Source organism: Scleropages formosus, chromosome 1 (genome assembly GCF_900964775.1).
Source record: "Scleropages formosus chromosome 1, fSclFor1.1, whole genome shotgun sequence".
NCBI classification, from domain to species: Eukaryota; Metazoa; Chordata; class Actinopteri; order Osteoglossiformes; family Osteoglossidae; genus Scleropages; species Scleropages formosus.
In genome coordinates this window covers 24,312,277-24,336,098 of record NC_041806.1, presented here as the reverse complement: position 1 = coordinate 24,336,098, position 23,822 = coordinate 24,312,277, and the positions used below count along the sequence as shown (strand labels likewise).

Sequence of the window (23,822 nt, the reverse complement as noted above, 5' to 3'; positions counted from 1 at the left end):
CACTGCACCACTGCCACTTACAGGATCAGTCTTTCCCAAATGCGTTTCACATACTCATATACACACTAAAGAACCTGTCATGCTGTTTAATTTAATTATTGAACAAACACTGTGCTTGGCATTTTTGGTAAGAACATTTCATTTCCAGTTGAGGTCACATGGGTACATTGAAAGTGAAGAGAGGAAGTAGGAGAAGAGTGATTACTCTATATAGTCTGTGAAGAAACCTTGATTATTGAATGGTCGAGGTTGTTTGAGTCGCTTTGGAGTTGATCTTTTCAGATGTTTTAATGTGTTGACCCTGCCTGCCCTGGCTGAGGCTCCACTGCACGAGCTTCTTACCCTTTTTGGGGAAACCCACAGGCTGGTTGGGGGGTGCGGTGGCACAGTGGGTTGGTCCTGGTCCTGCTCTTCGATGAGTTTGGGGTTTGAGTCCCGTTTGGGGTGCCTTGCAACGGACTAGCGTCCTGTCCTGGATGTGTCCCCTCCCCTCCAGCCTTATGCCCTGTGTGCCGGGTTAGGCTCCGGTTCCCTGTGTCCTGTATGGGGTGAGTGGTTTGGATGGACAGACTGGTTGACTAGAGTACCAGGTTTCCAGAAACTCTCTGCCTTATCAATAGCTGGACTTGGCCAGAACCTTCATGTTGCCCCAATGAAAAGGCTGAGTAGTGTCCTCACCGGCAATCAAAAGTGAATTTTCTCCTTATTGTCAGATGATGCTGGATGCTCTGCTGAAACAGATACCTTGGTTGGAAGTTTCCTGATGGTTTGTCCCACAGAATTCAGAAATTGTGTTCTATAGATGACATCCAATGCATCAGTAAGGGTCACTTGAAAGTTTATATAAACACCCTCCTCCCATTTCGTAACCTTTTTCACTTTCTGTGCACTGAAGATGTTACCTTGAATTGTAATGAAATGATACCACCAAAAACACCAAGCTCAGCGTTCATCTATTAATCAAACCCAGTCTCCCGAGCTACCAGCCTGCTGTTTGCTGTACCAGTTGTAGACTGCTTCCCCACTACATGTTGAAGGTGTCAAAGAAGAGGTGCTGCAGTTAACGAGCAAATGCCAGGGCTGACATCCTTCTCGCCACTGACACAAGGAGAAACCCATTAAACACAGAAGAGATCAGAAAATGGCAGAACAAACAGCAAGGGAACACCATACCTCTTCAGACTGGTATGGATTCACATTTATATATATTGTATTTATAGTGCCTGCAACTCATCTTGGTACCTTTCTGGCAAATACAGTCAACTAAGGTCTCCTCTGTTCAGAGTTCCCCCTTTGCGGTTTCCTCGATCTAGTTTCCTGTCTGCCTCTTCCTTAGGCAGCAAATCACTTAGCTTCTTACCACACAGCTGTACCCCAGGTCCCTGTAGAATGGGAGACAACAATGTCTTCCAGGAATAAAACACTTGTCTCATGTTGTATCACAGCCAAACAGCTTTAATCTCCACTCACCTACCTAATTTCACATTGCAGGTGTGATTACAGAACCTTGGGCTGTTGGCACTGTAGTTACTGCATACCAAGTTTACAGCAGTCCTGGGATTAGGGCACAGAGTGGATTGGAATCCTAATCTGGATGGCTCAGTAAATTAAGCTAATTATCTGACCAAAAACAAACAAAGTGGAGACAGTAAGCTCCATGTCCAACAGCCTGGAGGGATTTCGATTACTACTGACACAACCGCCTTACCACTCTGAATGACCAAACTGTCCAGCACTAGGCGTCTTTCACAATGACCTACAACACACACACACACACACACACTGTTTGAAACTGCTTGTCCTGAGTGGGGTTGCAGCCAGCCGGACCCTAACCTGGCAACACAGGGTATGGGGCTGGAGGGGGAGGGGACACACCAAGGACGGGATGCCAGACCGCCGCAAGGCACCAGCAGGACTCCAACCCCAGACCTGCCTGAGAGCAGGACCCGGCCATACCTGCTGCACCACCGCGCCGGTCAAATAACTTACAAATGTAATTCAAAGGAATTTCACCACTGTGACGTTCTTTCCTCCATTGCCTTTTGAAAAAAGGCATTATTAAACCAAGAAAGGTGAAAACAGCTTTACTGGGCTGTCTAAATCAGTGATCAGGCCCAATCCAGCCCCATAATTGCAAACTCACTGGAATAAGATGGACTAGCAGGAGGTGATCAGTAACAGGACTGGGGTATACATATATATTTTTTCCACCTGGCTGTCCTTATATTTGTCTACACGCTTGGGGTGAGGTTTCATATTAGGTGTTGGACAGCCACATCCCTTCAAAGTGTTCGCTGAGCGCACTGTGGCAAAGTTCTGGTCAGGCTGATCAAATTTACTCTTTAGGCATTGCAACAATAAAAACAGCTACAACTATGAAAACAAAGAGAGCTTTATATACAAAAAGTCGGCAAGAGAGTTCATGCTCGGCCACTGAGTAGCTTCTCATTCTGCTGGACATGCAGAATTAGGGGCGATACAGAGAGCACGTAATCTTTTAAACCTCAAGGTGACACAACATAGCGCACTGTGGAATGCTGTCAACATCCACCTCGCCTGGCACAATAATCAGTGGAGTCTAGCCGCATAGTGTGATGGGGGAAAAATGTTGCCAGTTGGTCTTCAGTTTCTTCCTCACTGCCCAGTCACAATCTAGCCTTACAGAAATCACCTGGGTGATGCCATCTCCTGCTCATCACCTCATTCATTCCATGACAGACGTAACTCTGGTGTATTTGTGCTGCTGCATGATGTGGTACACTGTTGGGTGTTGTCTGGTGGGCCGTAAAGACAATATGGATGTGATCTGGTGTGAGTGAATGATCTCAGGTGGGCTATAGAAACAGTATAGGTGTGTAATCTAATGTGGTAGACCTTACACACACTGCTACTCCATGAACTGCTCCCACACAAGGCTGAAACTGAAAATACTACATTCTTCTGAAGACTTTCTACCAATGGCATAAGCATATGTGATGTGACTTAATGAAGTCAAGAGGATTATTACAGCCAAACGGGCAGATGGTGAAGGTTATACTCTAATTTCCGCCTGGATATTGTCCCACGCCACAGAAACACGCCATTAAAGTAAACGCAGGCATGGAATGTGGAAGGCTTTCAATGATCTAAAGTAATCGTTCATAAATCAAAAATACTTCAAAAGGCCGAGTGAAGTTTTAATATAACCCTCTGCTGTGATAATCCCCATCAACCGCTGCCTAAGTGTTCTCCGCCTCTACAGCTGTAACTCAGGAGTCCTGATACAAACCTCAGAAGGGGGGAAAAAAAGTCACTTGTAACAGTTTTTTTAATCATTATGCACTTAGAAAACATTAAGTAGATTTGATCAACCAGTTAACCATGCAAGCCTTTGGAAAATTTTCTAGAATCTCCGAGCACTCAAACATGTTCTAGTTCAATCTCAGACAAAAAGGTCGTGGTAAACGTATACCAGAATTACCTACAGCATCTGCCCCCTGTGCTTCTCAGAGAAGCAAATTCAGGATTCCACTTTGTGTGGAGGAATACAAAGTGTGGACAGTTATACTTTCAACATCTCCATCAGAGAGTCTAGCACAAAAAGACAGAGAGAGAACTATGGGTCCCAGCTTGAGATGCTAGGCTGGTTTGATTACTCATCGACCAGAGCAAGGACAATGCAGCTTGAGCCTCATACCATCATACTCTTGTTTTCCCTTCACCTCCTCTTCCTTGGTGGGGATAGCAGCACCACTTTTTGTTACAACAGAGAGGATGATTCAAGTGCACATCTCACCTACTAGTATCCCTGAATCAACTGGCATCGGAACTGTGAACAGCTACCCAATCAAGTGTTTTGTCAGTGAAATCCTTCAGTACTCATGCTGAAGTCTATATTTCTTCAAGGTCCATGGTCCCTCAGAAAGGGATGACATAAAGTGGGAGTAGGGGTGACGTTTCTTCTAAAGACTCATGTTGTCCTTGCTGGTTTGGTGCCACACCTCATGTTTCCTTTTAAGGTGTTTTTTTTGCTTTTGGGCAAAGTGGTTGGATACATTGACTAACGGCTTTCTGATGATCCTATGGTACAAGGTAACAGTGTTGTTCAGAAAAAATCAGGGAGAGATGACCTCCCATAAATACCCTCACTGGCTATTTTTAGAGTAATATTCTTACACTATTAGATACCATCTCTGAAGCTCTTCCAGCCATGGAGTCTTCTCCAGAATGAACAGACGTGCTAATAAATGTGACTGTTGAATATACAGGTAATTGGAGTAATTGACATTTAATTACTCGTAGACTGAACTGAAGTAAAATAGGGAGAAAAACTGAGCTTTCTTCATTTTGAATTCTACATATAGAATTCTTTCTGCTACATTTTCTTTTTGAACTATTCTGCTTTTAAAAGTGATAACTTTCTATTTTCGGAGTGGTTTCTTCAATAGGCACTTCAAAGCTACTCATATATGAAATTAAGTCAGGTAAATACATCTTGAAAAACATGACAGTTGCCACCTGTACTTCCATCTTTGGTAGTACTTTTGTAAAAAAAAATAGTTTGTGTCTTGTAAACAGACATGTTTGATATACACAAGTCACTTCAGAATGGATTCCTCAGGAAACTCCCCTTCACTGCAATGGTGAAAATCTGAGAAGGCAGAAACAGCCAAAGCCTTTTTGGAACCACTACACAAACCAAACCTGCCTTTGTAAAATACCCCTGGAGGCCTCCCTGTGTGGGTAGAGGAACACTCCTCGATGACACAGCTAAGTGGTGCATGTTGCAACGGGATCTCCAACGCAGTTGGGGCTTGGTGGCTGCAGGTCTGCCCTAACGCCAAAACAAGCAAGATGATCCATGGCATGTCGAGGTTAGAAGACAAGCAAGTCATGTGACAGTGTTACATTTCACAGAAGAATGTGGAGAGCAAATTAAGAAAACAACAGGAAGGCAACACCACCCTTTCTCTGAACCCCAGACGGCAGCATCATTACATCAATGCCCAGCATTTGTTTCCCATTTCTGCAGCAACATGAGTATTTTCACCTAAGCAAGATGAGTGTCTTCAAACGCATGTTGTGCTTGGCTTGACGTACGAGATTTCACACTTGTGAAAACAGTGTCAACAACAATGAAGAAACAGACGAAGCTGAGAGTACCCGTAGGATCAAATACACCATCACCAACGGAGAAAGCAGACTTCCATAAGGAGGCACTACCTATGTGCTGTCAGTTATTGGGGTTTTGCGTCCTCAGCGCTACAGTCCCTCAACTTTCGCTTCGAGCGTGGATGTGTGATAAGAAGCGAAGGGCAAATCCAGCCTCCTGTCTGGCTCAGGTCATCATACAGAATATTTCAGTCTGGTTTAATCTGGAACTAGTTATGAAACTAATCATGTTACCTGATGGGTTTCTGAACGTCAGGCTATGCAGGCAGGTTGGTGTCTGGAGAACAGCACTGCATGGACAATCTGAGGGCAAAGCTCCACCGCCACAAAGATCCACAAAAAAAAAAAAAAAAAAAAAAACAGCAGCCAATAAAGAGACCAATCATAAATTTTGACAGAGTCTGATCCAAATGGTTAGTAGTCTGAACCAGGTTCTATTCCAGGTCAAAGTCCTACTGCAGAGCACGACATAGAAAGCACAGTTTTAGCTTAATGCACTCATTTTGAAGAATGCCTTTTAAACGTATTCATTTAGTTGCATGGTCTGAAACAAAGACAAAAAGCAAAAACTCGGAGATGCTTGCAGAATGAATCACGTGGCTTTCAACAGCGTTTTAAATATGAACTTAATACATATTTAATTCAGTGTTGCATCAATGTGCCCTATCATTTCAATCAGCAGCAGTGTACCCAAGTTCGAATGAAAGGAACACAGTGATGCAGGCCAGATGAACGGCTACATCAGCCTCACAAAGACTTATTTACACTTTTAGCCTTTAGCTAAAGTGTCCCTTGTTTTATACACTGTATACTTACATTTTACACCACTTTAGCTCATGAATTAAGGCACCCTTTTTCTGATCCCATATTTACCTGGAACACACGTACATACTTGCATGTGTAAGGCAGTGTGATTACAACAATATATTCCTGGTGGCAACATTTTATTCCACGAACGAAAGACGTGAAAGACAAACATATAATGATTCTGGAGACTCTTTTTCGGGATATCGTTTTTCCAAAGACAGATTAATGCAGCAAAATCAGATTTCAGATGAAAGCGTTAATCGTGAACCGTATCAGTGTCACGCAGTGCATGGCGACACGACATGTTAACTACCTTACCCTGGGATCTGAAAACAGTGTAAATGTCTACAGCGCTTTTGTAGAGATCAGAGGTGAAAAAAGTGACAAAACAAATAGCAAAACAAACAGGAAAACTGAGTCACAAGGCCTCTGAACAGTTTGGCTTCATCGATTTATGTGATAAATGCACAGATTGTGTCAAAAAACACATTTCCTGAGTTATGTCATGGTTTGTCTTTACAGTAGAATTAAAAATCATTCCCTCCTGGAACAGGCCTTGAGACTCATGGCTTCTCATTTTACCCCGCAGAACTGCACCTTACCCTGGTGATACCCTGCTGCTGTTAGCTGAGCCCCCCTTAATATCTCCCTCTGGGTGAGAAGGAACTGAATCGTGCCGTCAGCCTTGTCACACACACGTCCATCGAGCATGACAGAGCAACGCATGCTCCTCTAATGAGGAAACAAGACAGGATGGAACAAAACTGGTTCAATAATGTGGTCATTGACAATGCGGTCAGTTAAGGACACCATCCAGTCATGGCAATCCACTGCAGCCCTGAAGCGGCAAAATCAGCGCTTGGGCTGAGTGACTGACCTTTTCATTGCACTTTTTAACTGATCATGTGGCGGAAGACAGCGCCAGCACCAAGGCTGTGAAAGCAGAAGTGTTTCAGACTGAAGCTCATGTGTGGTGAACCGCTGTACACCAAACATCAGCAGTGCATGTAGTCGTGTGGCAGTGGCTCCTGTCGCCTTCTGATCTTAAAGGTTTCTTGGCTTGAACCCATGGGGGTTGCGGTGGCAGAGCGGGTTTTGCCAGGTCCCACTCTCTGGCTGGTCTGGGGTTCAAGTCCTACTTGGGGTGCCTTGCAATGGACTGGCATCCCATCCTGGGTGTGTCACCCCTCCCCCCCAGGCTTGCACTGTGTTGCCGGGTTAGGCTCTGGTTTGCCGCAACCCTGCTTGGGACAAGTGGTTTTAGACAGTGTGTGTGTGTGTGTGTGTGTGTGTGTGTGTGGTTTGAATCCTACAGTCCTACAGTGGGAGAAACAAGGTACTCAGCCTAAACTGATATAGTAAAAATGACCCAGCTGTACAAAGAAGTAAATCATCATGAAGCGGAATATCAAACACTGTAATTCACCTTGGACCAAGGAGTCAGTAAATACACACACACACACACACACACATTTTCGGAACCGCTTGTCCCATACGGGGTCGCGGGGAACCGGAGCCTACCTGGCAACACAGGGCGTAAGGCCGGAGGGGGAGGGGACATACCCAGGATGGGACGCCAGTCCGTTACAGGGCACCCCAAGTGGGACTCGAACCCCAGACCTACTGGAGAGCAGGACCCTGGTCCAACCCACTGCGCCACCACGCCCCCAAGTCAGTAAATAAAGGTTAGTAAAATTAGTCATCACTATAAAGGTCATGTGAAGGTCTCATGTTACGCAGACTTTACTACACTTCGTTCATGGTCTGCATTGTAATGTGAAACATCCTGTAACGATGCAGTTAAACGCCTTAGAACTGTTAACTTTGTTCATTCTGCTGGACTGTGTGTTTATACTCCAGGAACAACCTGTTTCTGTGGTTTCTGGGATGACACTGATTTCAGATTTTCCAAAAAAGCAACTGCGTCACAGCACAGCCGAACCGGCGCGTGATGAGGGAAAGTCAGGGGGGAGCGGGAGGGGGTGGGGGTGGGGGTGTCGTGGACCGGAGCTGCACTCGCGCCAAACGGAAAAGTCCTCGCGGGACTGACGTTCTCAGGCAACCAGACGGTGGCGGTGTTCTTATCTCTCACATACACAGACAGACACACACACACACTCGCAGTCCCTGTCAGCAGCGCTACTGCAAAATATTGCGTCGTCAAAGACCGGAACAGACATTTCTGGCGTCTTCCGACACGTCAATGTCGTGGCCGGTAAAACGGCGGAGTCTCGAGCAGAAACCGGAAATAGTTTTCGGTGCCAGTCGCGACGGATGTTCGGGCGGGAGTGAAGATGTTCATTTGTAAACAGTGTCCAGTAAAGCCAAGCAGTGTGTAAACTCCGCAAATGCAGGGGCTGTCGAAGAGCTGGGGGGGATGGGGGTCGGTGCGCGAGGGGCCCGAGTCCCAGCGCTTAAAAATAGACGCGCGCGCGCGCGTTATGTAACATAGAGATCCCCGACTTGCAGGTTGTTTACAGTAAGAGATACGCTGCAAAAAGAGACGCCGCAGTTATTGTTCCCCTGCAGAATGTAACGTGGATGGGGACAGTGCACTGCAGGAGCGAGGACAACATTTGTTTACAAAGTAAATGCTGCACGACCGACGTTGCAGCAAATAAATACGTGAAGCACGCGCTGGGACATTCCCTGGTTTTGTTTACATCAACACACACCACGTCCTGTATGACAGTTATTACGCTGTGTATGGTGTGCGTACCTCCTGCAACATGTACCGTTACATAATACTTGCACTTTACAGGTTCAAATTCCCAGTCAGCTGCGCTTCTTCCGTAAACGTTTCGGTTATTCTCTTTTTTTGGGGGGCATTCTCACAGCGCGTGCACATTTTCGTGTTCTCGATTACTGACGCACTCGTGTAAACGCGGTAGATCCCCTCGTCTGCGTTTTTCATTTAAAGAACGTTTCCAAACGCCAGAAAAAAAAAAAAGAATTTAACAAAGCATTCATTGCAAAGCGATTTTCATAACGGTATAATATAACACATGGGATGGGTGAGTGGCCATGGACTGAGTCGAAAGAACATTCCACGAATTACCAACACTGATACACATGACCATCTGATCCACAACAGAAACACTTCGGTTTTTAAAGATAAACACGCAACGAGTCCAGCCAAAGACACATTCTTCTCTTAAGTTCATGAACACCTATGGAACTATACATCATCATGTACTAAAAACGTTTTCGTAACATACTTTGTACCGCTATTTTCCAGAAGGCGTTTTTTTAAATTCAAGTAGTCGTCAGTTCTATTTCTGCACATTTTAAGGGAAATAAATGCTGCCACACACACCACAACACAGTGACGTGGTATTTATCTGAAAAGCAGCCACGCATTCTTCGCAGGAGGAAGGGCTTGGACGAGCTCACTCTGGGGACCGAGATTAGTGAGAAACTGTGAGCTCTGCAGTACCTTGGGCCAAGCGGAAGAGGGCGGAGTGATTTACCTTTGAAACTGGGTTCTTTTCCAACGATTGGTTTGCCTTACTGTCAATCAAGAGCCGCGGGCCAATGAACCGAATGAGCTGATAAAGTGGGCGTTTGCACAGGTACGCCCTCCTCAAGGTTCGCACCGCCTAGTGTGTTTTTTTTTTTCTTTCGCTTTTTTTAAACTAAAGCTGGATGTGTGGAACGTCACATGTTGTTTTTCTTCTCAGTCCGGACGCTCGCTGATATGTGTTATATACCGTTAAACCGTTACGGGCGGCGAGCGGAGGAGTCGTCGCCGGGCATGAAATAGCGAGACGGAGGCGTGCCACGGTTTTTATTTCTCTGCGCGCCGAAGAGAAAGCACACACACACACACAAACACACGGCAAGTTTCGCGAAAGTGAGAGTCGAGGCTCCGAGGATGGCGAGTCCGCCCGGCTCCGGGGGACACCTGGCCCCGAGCGCGAGCGTCGGCGACGCGCACGTGAGGAAGAGCGGCTACCTGCGCAAACAGAAGCACGGGCACAAGCGCTTCTTCGTGCTGCGCGCGCCGAGCGACGGCTGCGGCGCGCGCCTCGAGTACTACGAGAGCGAGAAGAAATGGAGGAACAGGGCGGCCGCCAAGAGGGTCATCTCGCTGGACTCGTGCCTGAACATCAACAAGAGGGCGGACGCCAAGCACCGGCACCTCATCGCCCTCTACACCAAGGACGAGTACTTCGCCGTGGCCGCCGAGAACGAGCAGGAGCAGGAGGACTGGTACGGGCTGCTCTCGGAGCTCATGCTGCGCGGGAGGGTGAGCGACGGCGCGGCGACCCACTCGGCGTCCTCGCTGCTGGGCTTCGACGAGGGCAACTACGGCATGATCGCGCCGGCCAGCGCCGCCTACAAGGAGGTCTGGCAAGTGACTCTGAAGTCCCGAGGTCTGGGCCACAGCAGGAACCTGACTGGCGTCTACAGGCTCTGCCTGTCGAGCCGCACCGTCAGCTTCGTGAAGCTCAACTCGGAGGCGGCAGCCGTGGTCCTGCAGCTCATGAACATCCGGAGGTGCGGCCACTCGGACAGCTTCTTCTTCGTGGAGGTGGGCAGGTCGGCCGTCACGGGCCCCGGCGAGCTGTGGATGCAGGCGGACGACGCGGTGGTGGCGCAGAACATCCACGAGACCATCCTGGAGGCCATGAAGGCCATGAAGGAGCTGTCCGAGTTCCGGCCGCGCAGCAAGAGCCAGTCGTCCGGTACGAACCCCATCTCGGTGCCCAGCCGGCGGCACCTGAACAACCTGCCGCCCAGCCAGACCGGGCTTCTCCGCAGGTCCAGGACGGACGGCGCGGCCGCCACGTCGCCGGTGGGCAAGCTCGCGCCGTGCCGGATCAGGACCGCCAGCGAGGGCGACGGAACTGTGAGCAGACCCCTGTCGGTGAGCGGCAGCCCGATCGGCCCCGGCAATGGACGGGCCCCTCTCAACCGCTCCAACACGCTCGCTTCCAGGCCGTGCCGCCCGTTCGAGCCTGCCGTACTCCAGCACAGCAAGTCCATGTCGATGCCTGTGTCGCGCTCGCCGCCATCCGCCCCCAGCTCTTTGAGCCTCTCTTCCAGCAGTGGCAATGGCTCCGCATCCGACGCTCTGCAGAGGCCGGCCAGCGACTGTGCCTCCGTGTCCGGGTCGCCTAGCGACGCTGGGTTTATATCGTGCGACGAATACGGCTCTAGCCCAGGTGACCCGAGGCAGCTGACGGCCCACAGGAGCGACACCCCAGACTTTGTTGCGGACACACCCTCGTCCCGTGGCAGCGGTGACCTTAACGGCTACGTGCCCATGGAGAGGCCGTGCGGCGACCCCTACCACCACGGCTGGCTAAGGTGTCGCGACGACGTGCGGGATCTCGAAAAGGCCTACAGGAAGCGGACGTACTCGCTGACCACCCCGCCCCAGCAGAGGGCGCCATCGCAGGCATCGTCCGCCTCGCTGGACGAGTACACGCTGATGCGGGCGACGTGTGCCGACGGCCACTCGGGCCGAAACTCGCACGCCGCCTCGCCGAAAGTCGCCTATCCGGAGGATTACGGGGATGTTGAAATCGGCTCCTTGAGGAGCTCCGGTAACAATCTCGGCGATGACGGCTACATGGCCATGAGCCCTGGTGTGGCTCCTCCTTTGGGCGGCAGGAACGAGAACTATATGCCTATGAGCCCGATGACCGTTTCTGCACCAAAGCAGATCATCAACCCCAGGGCCCATGGGCAGACAGCCCCCAGCAGCTACAGGGTGACATCCCCTGGAAGCTGTTCGCTGGAAGACAGCGGCTACATGAGGATGCTGTGCGGTCCCCGGCTCTCTGCAGACAGTTCCGACGGGAAGCTGCCCAGCGGTGAGTACATCAACATGTCCCCTGTGGAGCCCTGTGTCTCTCTGACACCCCCTGACGGCTTCCTGGGCTCCCCAGCAGGCGAGTCACTGAGGAGCTCCTCCTCCTCCCCCTTCAGTTCACTGCCGCGTTCCTACAAAGCGCAGATGGCCCTCCGGGGCGCTGAGGGGGACCAGTACGTCATGATGATGAGCCTGCAGGGCCATAGGATCCCAGAGGAATTGAGCAGCGGTGCTGCAGCAGGTGCGCCGGCGGTGCCACATTCAGGGCACGGTCGGGGTGGGGGAAGGGTGAACCGGCCCACCAGGTTGTCCCTGGACACTGTAAGGACCCTGCCCTGCATGACCGAGCACCCGCAACCCACAGAACCCAGAAGTCCAGGTGAGTATATAAACCTGGACTTCGGTGATGGTGGGAGGTGCTCCCCATCCCCGCTGTCAACAGGGACGCCCGTCTCCGGTGCCCGGCACCACTCGCCGCTCTCAGACTACATGAATGTGGATGTTGACTCGCAATTGCCCCGGTCAAGGGTCACCCCTGCCAGTCGCCTGGACAGCGTGTCAGAGTCTGTGCCACGCCCCCATCAGCCAGATGAGGGCGGGTGCCCTGCGGTCCAGGGCAGCGCTGCCAAGGAGGACTACACCGAGATGTCATTTGGCAGCCCCAACAGCGGGGTGCAGCGGTTAACACTCGGAGAGCAGAGCGGCCCAGGAGTGGAGGCATTCCTGGTCCCTGCACCCCCTCCAGACCCAGACAGGGGTGCCAAAGTGATTCGAGCCAATCCGCAGGGGCGCCGGCGGCACAGCTCCGAGACCTTCTCCTCCACCACTACGGTGATGCCCGTCTTTCCCTCCTTTGCCCATGATGTCACGCGACAGAGCTCCGCCTCCGTGGAGAATGTGTGGGCCCGGGGCGGTGGTGGCGGCGAGGGCTCTGACGAGGATGGCGGGAGCTCCATGCGCAGGGAGACCTCGGCGGGCTTTCAGAACGGACTCAACTACATCGCCTTAAACCTGATGGACGAGAAGCTTGGCAGCTGTAAGAACCTGGTAAAGCTGCGGGCGGCGGGGGCAAGCTGCTGCAAGGCGGGCGTCGGTGGGCTGCACGGCGTTCCCTACGCCAGCTTCGCCTTCAAGGAGACGGCTGCCACCGTCAAGGGTGAGTCACGGTTCCCTGAGGTCGTCGTCACACAGACATCGAGACGTGTCAGAAGAGCGCGGGTAATTTATGCGTAAGGCGTGTCCTGTGGTGTCACAGAGAGTCAGTTTAACAAAACCCCGTTACACGTCGTGTCATGATTAGACCCTCTGGTTTTGGAGCAGAACGACTTGGGCTCGAATCCCACCTCCTGCTGCAAACAGCACCCTTCAGAAGGTTCTTTCCTGAAGTGATACAGTAAAAATTACCTGTATACCTGCTGCGGAAATGGGTCGATATTTAAGCAGATTGATGCTGTAAATCACTTTGGAGGAAAAGTCTAAGCTAAATTAAGAAATGTAAAGTGATTTAAATGAAATTGCCCAGGTGCTTGTGGCGGCAGTCAGCGCAGCGCAGCGCCCCCTTCCGCCTTGCGTGTACCTCAGCTGAACACCAAGCGTTTCCATGGTTACACCCCGACTTTGCTGATGGCGCTGTAAATATAAAATATTAATGCGTGCGACATCTGAGCTTGGATTATAGCGACACGGTAATTACTGTAATGCTGACTCTTACATTGTGTTTTAGGCAATTTATGCAGACAGATGAAATATCGGTTGAGGGGAAAAAGCGTGTTATGTAATAAAAGCAGCGATGAGCAACGTAATGGAAGCGAAGAGAGGCCGGGCAGCAGGATGGTGCTGGTGCTGCCAGGGAATGGGTTCGTTACGATAAGAGCTGAGCTGGTGTGCGATCAGCAAATTTGTGCTGGAGGCCGTGTGTGTGTGTGTGTGTGTGTGTGTGTGTGTGTGTGTGTGTGTGTGTGTGCTCTCCAGTCTAAAGAGTACATATTAACAGTCCTTACAGTAATTAGTATAGTAATTCAGTAATATAGTAAATACAAATGAATGAAATGAGTTTTAAAAGGAAACTTCTTTATATTACTTCTGATAAATCTTAGATGGTTTTCATGTGGACCACATGTAATGAATTTTAATCTCCTTATGGAATGCGGCAGTGAAATATATGGTTACCGGTTTCTACTGGTTCACTGCTTGATGTTTTCCGGAAGGTCAAAGTACCTGGTGTATTCACCGTGGCGGGGGCCTGGTCCACGTGAGGCCTTCTCCCCTCTGGCTGTGGTGCGCTGTCGTTTCATCGTGAATAAACAAGTCCAAACGCTTCTCGCGGAGCCCTCGAGCGTGAGTACGAGAGGGAAAAGCCCAGTTTCTCACCCAGACCAGAGGTTCTTGACCTTATCTGGACCAAGGACCTGGTTGAGGATGTGGTGAAAGCTAAGGACCATTCCTAGAACACACATACACACATTTTCGGAACCGCTTGTCCCATACGGGGTCACGGGGAACTGGAGCCTACCCGGCAACACAGGGCGTAAGGCCGGAGGGGGGGGGGAGACACCCAGGACGGGACGCCAGTCCAACGCAAGGCACTCCAAGCGGGATTCGAACCCCAGACCCACTGGAGAGCAGGACCTGGTCCAACCCGCTTCGCCACCGCGCCCCCCACTTCCATTCCTAGAACAATGTCCATAAATTCTATACATTGCACTCGATATATTTCACTGAAATTTGATTACAGGGAATTATGTCATAGTGGCAGAGTAATATTATTTAATGCTGTTATTTGCATACCTAGTGGTTTAAAAGAAAAAAATCTGACCATCTGTCCTATATGGACCAAAGTCTCCTTGAATATAGTGGTGAAACACATGGTTACTAATACGTGCCAACAGTTGTCGGGGTGATGCTTTACGAGGTGACTTTTCACCATGGTGTGGTGCCTTGTGTTCAGCCAACAAAGAGCAGCATTGACTCCTTCAGCGACCTGCAGAGTACTTTACGCACTCTTTGGCAGGTACGGTCCCGCTTTGGGGCAACCCGCTGTGTGTGTGAGAACCTGCAGAATTGGCCATGCTGAATAGCATGTTTGGTTTTCCTTTTGGTTTGCGCTTGTTTACTTCCGCAGAGAATTGCCTTGGGTCATTGTTTCGCTGATGAACGAAGTGCAAGACGCTTCTCTGACTCTCCGTTCGGAGGTCACGCTGCTTGGTAACGTCCATGGGGCCGGCGGGGCAGTTGCCGCTCCGTCTCGTCTCGGTCCTTCGTTCGAACCCTCTCCGGTTCCGGAAGACGGTGCTTCTCTGTCCGCGCTTCGGGCCGGGTCCTCGGTCCCGGGTGCGACTGGTCGTGCGCTGGTCTCAATCTACGTGCAAAAGAGCAAAGTGGTTGTTTATCGTTTAAGGTACTTTGTTTCCTGGTAGGAGTGCAGACCCTATGCAAAGGTTGCTGGGAGGGGAAACTCTCGCTTGTTTTTGTTACCTTGCTGCTGTTTACCAGGCTTTCGTTTTCCTCGCGGGGTCCTGCACACAAACACACACCTGGCGAGAAACAAGTCGTGCTGCACGGGCCTTGCGTGTGGTTCCAGCTGGTAGCGTAGTGGTTGGAACTGCTGCCTTTGGATCCAAAGGCTGCAGGTTCAAATCGTACCTCCAGCAGTAGTAGCCTTGTGCAAGCTACTTACCGAAAATTGATGCAGTAAAATTACGCAGCTGTATAAATGAGTAAACAATTCTAGGTAGATTAACACTGTAAGTCGCTTTGGGAAAGTGTCAGACAGACTTGTCAGACAAAATGCAAGGTGTTCTGGGAAGGTGCTGGCAGGGGATCCTGTCCTGTTTACTGCATTCTATTCTAGACAGGCCTGAGAAAATAACGCGGTGATACTGAGCGAATGTCCCAATGCCGTCCTGGTCGAGGAACGCAGTAACCTATTTAAACCATTATGAGCTGCGCAGAAGAAATAAAGAAAGTGGAACTGTGTTTTTACCGCAGTGCACCGGGTGGACCGGATTCCACATTTACTGTGGTATCTAAAGATCTTGTCATTAACAAGTGACACTTTTTTTGTCTGGAATGCGAATAATTCCAGTCGCCAAGTCCCAGGGGCTGCGTTCGGTGCGGCGTGACCCGGTCCTTGGGAAAGCAGAGCATCCCGATGACAGAGGGGTGTGTGCAGAGACACCACTGTGTGTGTGTGCGTGCGCGCGCATGCGTGCACCCGACAGCTTATTCTGGCATTGCCTGCTGGGCGGCTCCTGGCCTGAGAAAGTACTCTGTGACCTTTCACCGTGGCGTTCGTCAGTGAAGGGGCTTCTCCGCGCACCTGACGTATCCGCACGTTACCGAGTGCTATTTCTGGAGAATTCTGGGCGAAGCTGCCCTCCTCGGACCCAGGAGGAGGGAGAGGGGTGACTAAACACTCGTTCCTGCCCCTCCAAGGGGGTGCGAGGGCGGCAGATGGCTCCGGCCTCGGCACCTGGCACTCCAAGCGGCGCTCGCGATGCGGCACCGCCGACAATACGCTAATGGCTGCTAACCATCTGCTGCCGCCACAAAGCAGGAGCCAGTGTGTGTCCTTCAGCCGGGGGGGTGGGGTGCACGTCCGCTGCCTTTCTGCTGCTGAGACATAGGTCGGGGGGGGGGGGGCGGTGTGTCAGCGATGCTGAAGTTACGTGTCGCGGGATTTCGGACGCCTGCCTTAGAAGACCCTGGTTGAACGCATGCTCCCGGACACGGTGATTCCCCGCCGCGCACTCGCGCTCACCTTCGGTTCCACGGACTTTTCCTCTGGATTCCAGCCCCGCCCCATTTGCATCGCGATGCACACACGCGTGTGAAATTCGAGCGCGTCCCGTGTAACGTCTGCTCCCGCGAGTCGAGCGCTCGGCCCCTTTGCGAGCCCATTCTTCCATCACCTTTGTTTACTTTTTATTAGCCGATCAACTAATGCAGGGCCGGGGGGGACTGGGTTCGTTTCGGGCTTTCCGCGCTGGCACGGTGCACTCGGTGCTGAAAGTAGGCCAGGATGTTCCAGCCGCAGATAAACGCGATGCGAACGCTGCCCACATATAGTAGGGAGTTACGTGGGATTACCGTATTGGGGGGGGGGGGGATTAGACATATCTGAGCGTCTTGTTTTGTTTCCTAGGTGGAAGATGGGGACAAAAGGTGAGTTGAAGGCACAACCACAGGCAGCAGGTGGTGTAATGGTTAGAGCTTCCGATTTGTTGACACGCCCAAAAAAAAAAAAAAAAAAGACGAAGATCCAGGTTTGACTGGCTATCATATCCTCTCAGCTGTGCTGCTCACTTCGCTGGATCACAGCGACTTTCAGAAGTGAATTTGAATATCATAGTTCCTTGTTGAATAGTGAAAATCCAGCACATGGTGGGACAGGAAGGTGACCGAACACATCGGGGCTTCTCTCCTCTGCTGGCCTGGGATTAGATGCTTAAGGAGATACATCAGTTCAGTTTTACCCCCTAAGACCCTCACCTTCACTGACCTTTCTGGAAACGAAGGATTTGACCACCCTGGGAGGGGGCAGGGCACTTGCATGTTACCCCAGCTGACCTTCTTCCCCTTACCGTGTCCCGCTGAACTGAGCAGATCTTTCACTGCAGTACGTGAGCTGGGCCACCAGATCACCGTCAGGGGTGGGGGTGGGGGGGGGGGGGGGTGGTGGCTGACTGCGGCCATTTGCAGACCCGTTGGAGAAAGAGACTTAATGTGCTTGAGTGAATAGGGAGGGGGCCAAAGGAATTATGGGAATGCAATTTCAGAGGAATGCATCAAGATTTTCCTTCGTAGCTTGATTTGTTCAGCGATGTGTGCATTTGAGGCGCCAGTGTGCGGCGCCATTCTGGGTGACGCATTTATTGTCGGCAATGAGATGCAGGTTATGGGGGTGGCGGAGGTGAGGAGTGGTGGGGTTAATATTTGGTGATGATTGAAAGACTGTGCAGAAGTTTGGAATTGTTTCCGACTGAGCGCTAGCCTTTTGGCAAATTTGTCTGAACAGAGCAGTGCGTTGAGTTAAAGACCACTGTGTGTGCGTGGCTTAAGAGATGGAATGCTGGTTGGAGGTCAGATTTAAGGTGTTCCCCACTCTAAAGAAATCTGTGTGAGGCGGAGCAGCACATAGCGCTGGTGCCTCGCAGTTCCTCAACTGCAGGTTCAGATGCGGGTTGAGAAACCCGAACTCGATCTGCAGTTTAACCACAATACACTCGGTTTACCGCCCTTAGATAGGGTACGCCCCCTGAGCAGGGAAATGTAAGACGGGGGAATTTTTAAATCAAGGTTCCTCTTCTTTTTGTTGTTATCCAGCACGGTGTGTGTGTGTGTGTGTGTGTGAGATGTCTCATACAGGGGGTATCCTGCCTCATACCCTGTGCCTAGAGGATCATCTCTTTGCTCATGTCCAGGCCACAGTTGTGTTGTGATGTTACTGTAGAAAATGTAGAGCTGGTGGGTCCAGCTGGGGTGCGGACACACACACACACACACACAGCACAAGTTGTTTGCTGGGCCCTTCACAATTCTCTATTGATCCTGCAGCCCCTTTGTCTGCACACACACACAGGAGGGGAAGTGGGCTGTGAGAAGGGGTGGGGGCTGGGCTTTCAGGGGTGCCACTCGGGGCAACCCTGAGAGGGGAACATGGCAAATGGTTGCCACACTGGTGGTCCAGCTGTGATCCCGGGAGGTCCCACCCACTGACACAGTGAAAGCTGACATGTTCCCCTCGAGGGGTGTGGCCACGAGTGGGGAGGGTTCTGCTAGTAGAGACAGGAACCCAATAAATAGATGAGTAACACGAGTGCATGTTTGCAGGTCTGCTGAAGGACCACTGTGTGTGTGTGTGTGTGTGTGTGTGTGTGTGTGTGTGTGTGTGTGTGTGTGTGTGTGTGTGTGTGTATTGGAGGCTGCAGGTAAGCTTCTGCACTTGAGCTATTTATAGCTGGGATAGATAGACAGACAGACAGACAGGTAGAGTAAATAAATAATGAAGATGGTGTGCATATGATTTTGGGGGTGGGGGGGAAGCAGGGCCAATGGGTTCAGATCTGGTGAGCTGTGTGGTAGTGTGTTCACTGAAACCCCCCTGTTGCCATCTTTAGCTTAGCCTTGTATTGATTTCTGCTAGCATTATGTTGAGATGGGGAAGGCTTCTCTTGCGCTCTCTTACACACACAAAGTAAGAACACGGTGGTTGTGTTGAACCTGAAACATGTTTTACTGCATTTCGCAGGAGAAGGGCTGCTGGAGGGAAGGGGCCAATGCCCTGCTCTCCATCACGGCACCTTCGCTTTACCCGCTGTGTGTATCTCAGTACACGAGCACATTATCCATTATGATAATTTGGCCGTTTTTACCTGTTAAACTTCGGACCAGAACTGGACTTGTGGAATTTTTTTTTTCTCTTCTCCAAAAGGAAATGAGAACTTCAGCTGGTTGACATTTTGGTGGGAAGTGAACAAAGTGTACAAATTGCTCCCTGACCTATGACTTGAGAAGTGCCTGGACTCCGGGTCCCCGTTGTCGGCCAAGACACACACCCTGCACTCACACACACTGAGGAGGGAGGCAGTGCACCATGATGTACAACACCCCCCCCCCCCCAATCCCTGGTCACCCTGCCCTCACACTCATGACAGCTAGAGGAGGCTGCCCTTCCTCTCCTCATTGCCATGCTGCTAAGAACTGGGGGTTATGTGGTCACAGCCCCAAGTGCGCCCTGTCCCAGCTGCTTCCTTTTCCGACTTGGGCAAGTGATGTCGGTGCGTGGTGGATGTGAGCTTGTTTTAACCAGATGCTTGGCGGGGGGCATCGGGTTCACCGGCTTGCTCCCCACCCGCCGCCTCGAAATGAGCAAACGGGTCCGTCTCAGCTGCGATAGCAGGGTTAGGGTTGGGACTGATGGTTCCTCAGGTGGAAGCGGAGAGTAATGAGGGGCCCGCGGGGGTGGGGTCACACATTTATCGTCTCACTGTCGCCGGGCGCTCGTCTCTACAGAAACGTCCTCGGCTCCGTCAGCCGACGCTTTTCTCCAAAGTAACTCACAAGGGCGGCTTTGTACGCGGCCCGGCTGAGAGCTGTTTACCCACAGCTGGGTAGGAGCGGTGTGGACCGGGCCACGGGAATATCATCTGTCCTTGCGTGGGCTCATCTTCTGCATTTCAAAAAAAAAAAAAAAAAAAAAAAGTCTAGATTACAAGAGCGCTGACCTAGCGGGTTGTTCGGTGCTGTACCTGTGTAGGGTTAAAAGGTGGTAACGCACACCGTTAATGAAGTTGCTCAGTGCAGCACAAGGCTGAGCGACAGCACTGTGTCACAAAGCCACTGCCGCCGTCATTCATTTGCTGTGAGGCTCGAGCTCCGCTGCTCGGGTCGTGCCTTCCGTACTCATGCTGAAGGCGGTTCCGGCAACCGCGGTAATAAGCCCATTAGGATGTGAAGCGCGGCCGGGGAGGACAATGCTCAGATTGTGGATGAGGGCCGAAGGCGGTCGCTCAAGGGTTCGTAGCCCGCAGCCCCAGTCTCCGGCCTCTGAAAACACCCCTTGTTTGTGATGAGAGAGTGGGCTTGCGGTGGCGGCGACGACGGGCCCCGGGGCCGTTTACTCAGCGGAGGCTTCCGCTCCGAGCGAGGGCTCCATGCAAATCAAACAGCGTAAACAAGCACTAAAGGGCACGCACACACACGCACACATACACTCTGTGCCCCAACATTCTTGCACCCAAGATCCTGCCGAGGGATTTAACACGAAAACAAGATAAACTCAAGGGTGTTTTTTTGACTGCTACTCTTTTTGTCTTTAAACAAGTTGCCCTGTCCCAGGAACCTGCTATTATAACTCATCTCTTAATACAGGATTGAGTTTTTATGTTTCGCTACAACGGAGTTTTGGATTTTGCAAAGAATATACATAGAAAACGAGATCAAAAAGCTGTTATTCTAAAGCGTTTAAAGTGCACTTGCCTGTGTGTGTCTGTGTGTTGCAGGAAAACATTTGAACATTCTGATAGTTGACCACCCTCCCCCCAATAATGGCAGCTTCCTGGGTCAGTGGTTAAGAGTGCATGTTCTTTACTTGGTAACCGTGAAGTGTGAAACCGTTTGACCTTTGAATCCGTCCGCTGTCAACACGAGTCGTGCACAGACGCTACCGAGGGAACAGCAGGCTCCTCACACAGTTTATCGCCAACCGTGTTGGTGCGCTCTCTTCGTCTCAACATCACACGCGTTCACACACTTTCCGGAGCGTACATCGCAGGAACAAAGCCGTACTACGGTAGCGTGCTGTTTGGCGCTGTAGTTGACTGCAGTGGAACTGACACTTCGCTTTGTATGTTCTCTGTCTTTCTGCAGACTGACAACTGAGCTGAGATCCCGGGGGTCCGCAGATAAGTGGACAGCCCACCTGGGTCGCTGGTCACGTGCTGCTGTAGATGACCTCTGACCCTGGAGCATCTTGTGACTGTACTCTCGCAACGGGCGATCAGGAACCATTTTGTTGCTGCTCTCTAGTGCTACGTAACTACAGTGACAGAAGTGTATTATTTAACATAATAAAGTATCTGTTTTTCCTCTTCTTCCTCCATCTGATTTCAAGTCCAATGCTGGATTGTGGCCGGCAGTCAGAAGCTGCACACACATATTGCCCAGTATCCTGCGTTTTGTCACGTATGCACAGTGATAACATGTTTGGTGATGCGTGATTGCATGTGCGCACTGGTTAGCGGAGCTCTTGGGTGCAGAGTTGGTTTTCCCCAAATTCACTAATTAATCGAATCCCTACCTCAGCGAGAAGCAAGCCAGGTTGTTACGTAGAAAAAAATAAAACTAAAATACGAAAAGATTTATTTTTAAAGTTGAATGTTTCATAATACCGATCCAAAGCCTTACGGACATTGTACAGTATTTATACTGAAGGTGTTTTGTTTCCGGCGCATGTTGAGGGCCTACACATGCAGAATGTGGACGATGTACAACTTGTAAAGAGAACAGAATGTTTATGAAGGTGGCAGGAAAACTTTCCTTTTTGTATATTTAATTATAAACATGAAATGAAACATTTTAGTTTTCCACAAATGTAATTTATTTTAATATAGCAATAGTAATATAATTATGTATATCACAAGAGGAAATTTACCTTCCCGAAGCAGGTTCGTGGGACAAGTTGAGGCACAAGAGAAGAGTCCATTAGACTTGAGCAGCTGCCATTCGAAACTCTCGCACATTTGTGCGGTAGCCTCGGTCTGGCGCGGCTCTTCACTGATTTCACATACCCTCTGTGCACTGACTTTGTTTTTGACCCGATGCTATACTGCTGAGCCATATGGGTCGAGCCCAATGGGCCGAGAGGACCGACGGTGGGGTATGGCTCAACAGTGGACAGGGGCCTCTTTCAGAAGTCTCGGGGGGTGGAGATGGTGGCTGTGGCTTCGAGAGCAGCCGTACCGCACTAGGGCACGTTCATTTGGACGAAGCGAGGACATGGACTTGCACTTGCAACGCTTAGATTGTAACACGTAGCACGTGAATGTAGAGCATTGCGTCTTCTCAGCTGGCACGGTCAACTGGACCAGAACTCGACACGTGAAACTGGGTGACATAAGAAGCAAGTTTTGCCAGTGGGTCATGGGGTCACTTGTCACAACATTGCCTAATGTTGTATATAGTGTACAGGTGCAGAGAATTATAACCAAGACATGTTTAAAAGTAACTTATTGTACATACGTGTTTGGATGAATCCCAAAAACTATAGCGCTAATAACGGTACGTGCCGAATGCTTTAGGTTATCGTGAGAGTTTGGGGGTAATCTTGTATGACCTCTGTGTGATGGAATGCCACTAAAATATTTTGATGCTGTATTCTTTAAATAGATTAAGTAATACTTGATAGAGTAAATCTTACTACTTAGGTACAATTCACTAATGGCATATGCAATATTAACAAAAAACAGTTTACAGAATGGAACCAAATGTATAAACATTGTTTTAATATATTTGTTAAACCTTAAGATTAAATGAGACTTTTGCTATTTGTACTTTTTTTCTGCCAATTTTAAAAGGAAGGTTTTTTCCTCTTTTGCTATTGGAATCTAACGGTACTTTTTTGTGTGTTTTACATATCTGTAGTTTTTCAGTGTCGGGAGATATGTTATAAAACTGCCCGATTGCTCTTGCTGTGTCTTCCATTGTATATATTCATAGTTAATTGTGATGCTGTACAAAAGTGATTATAATTTAAATAGTGCAGTTATTGCTTTAGTCTGTATTGATTATGGATTGCCACCTGCAATAAAATAACATTATTTAAGAAACAAAATGAGTGTCCGGCTCTTTTCAAGGTAAATAACCTTCACTTATGATTTTGCCAACAGGATGTTCACGTAAAAACGCTCCATAGGGTCTCTTATTTCTTCTGCGTCTTCAGCGAATCATTGCTACAAAGAATTCCCAGTTAAAGCACAAGCTTGCATGTCTGTTTTTCCTTAGGAGAAAAGCGCTTTCCAAATGGCATCGAGAAGCAACAATCAATAGATGATCAGCTAATGGAGCCACTTTGAAGCATTCGTTGCAGCAGGGTAGCATTTAGTTCTGGAAGTTGTTACGAGAATAGTGAAGTCATGAATCAGGAAGATGATGATGTGTTGAGGCACCTCAATCAACCAGACAGACGTCTTGGCAAAGCTCTGAATAGGGCCGCCATGAGCTCCTGAAATAGATTATCAGTTGCTGTCAGTGGCTCTGGATTCTCAAAGTGTTGAGGAATTTGGGAGGGGGGGGTTAGAACTACTCCTCACCTACTTTGCCTGTTCCAGTCAATGGTGGGGGGGATCCCATACATCTTCCCCTTTTCACACTAGGTCTCTTTCTGAAGCGGCGGGGGAGAAAGAGGGCTCTTTGCATTCTGGCCCCACGTTTCGGGACTTGGTCATCCAGACTCTTCCAGTCTACCTCTGCTGATCAGCACAGCCCAACCCTTCCAGCACATTATGTATCATACAGGGGTAACAATACCATAATTACACTACAT

General features: G+C 49.9%; 1 protein-coding gene across 1 annotated transcript; it reads left to right on the top strand.

Moving 5' to 3' along the window:
* The first annotated feature begins 9,559 nt into the window (after positions 1-9,559).
* Positions 9,560-23,132, top strand: LOC108933081 (insulin receptor substrate 2-like). Its single transcript, XM_029248388.1, has 2 exons — positions 9,560-12,935; positions 21,149-23,132. Exons 1-2 carry the CDS (start codon positions 9,833-9,835, stop codon positions 21,151-21,153), a joined length of 3,108 nt encoding a protein of 1,035 aa, XP_029104221.1. The 5' UTR covers positions 9,560-9,832; the 3' UTR covers positions 21,154-23,132.
* Positions 23,133-23,822: the final 690 nt, after the last annotated feature.

Bases quoted from the DNA above. Each gene is read 5' to 3' on its own strand.
- LOC108933081 (XM_029248388.1), top strand. From the start codon at position 9,833: ATGGCGAGTCCGCCCGGCTCCGGGGGACACCTGGCCCCGAGCGCGAGC.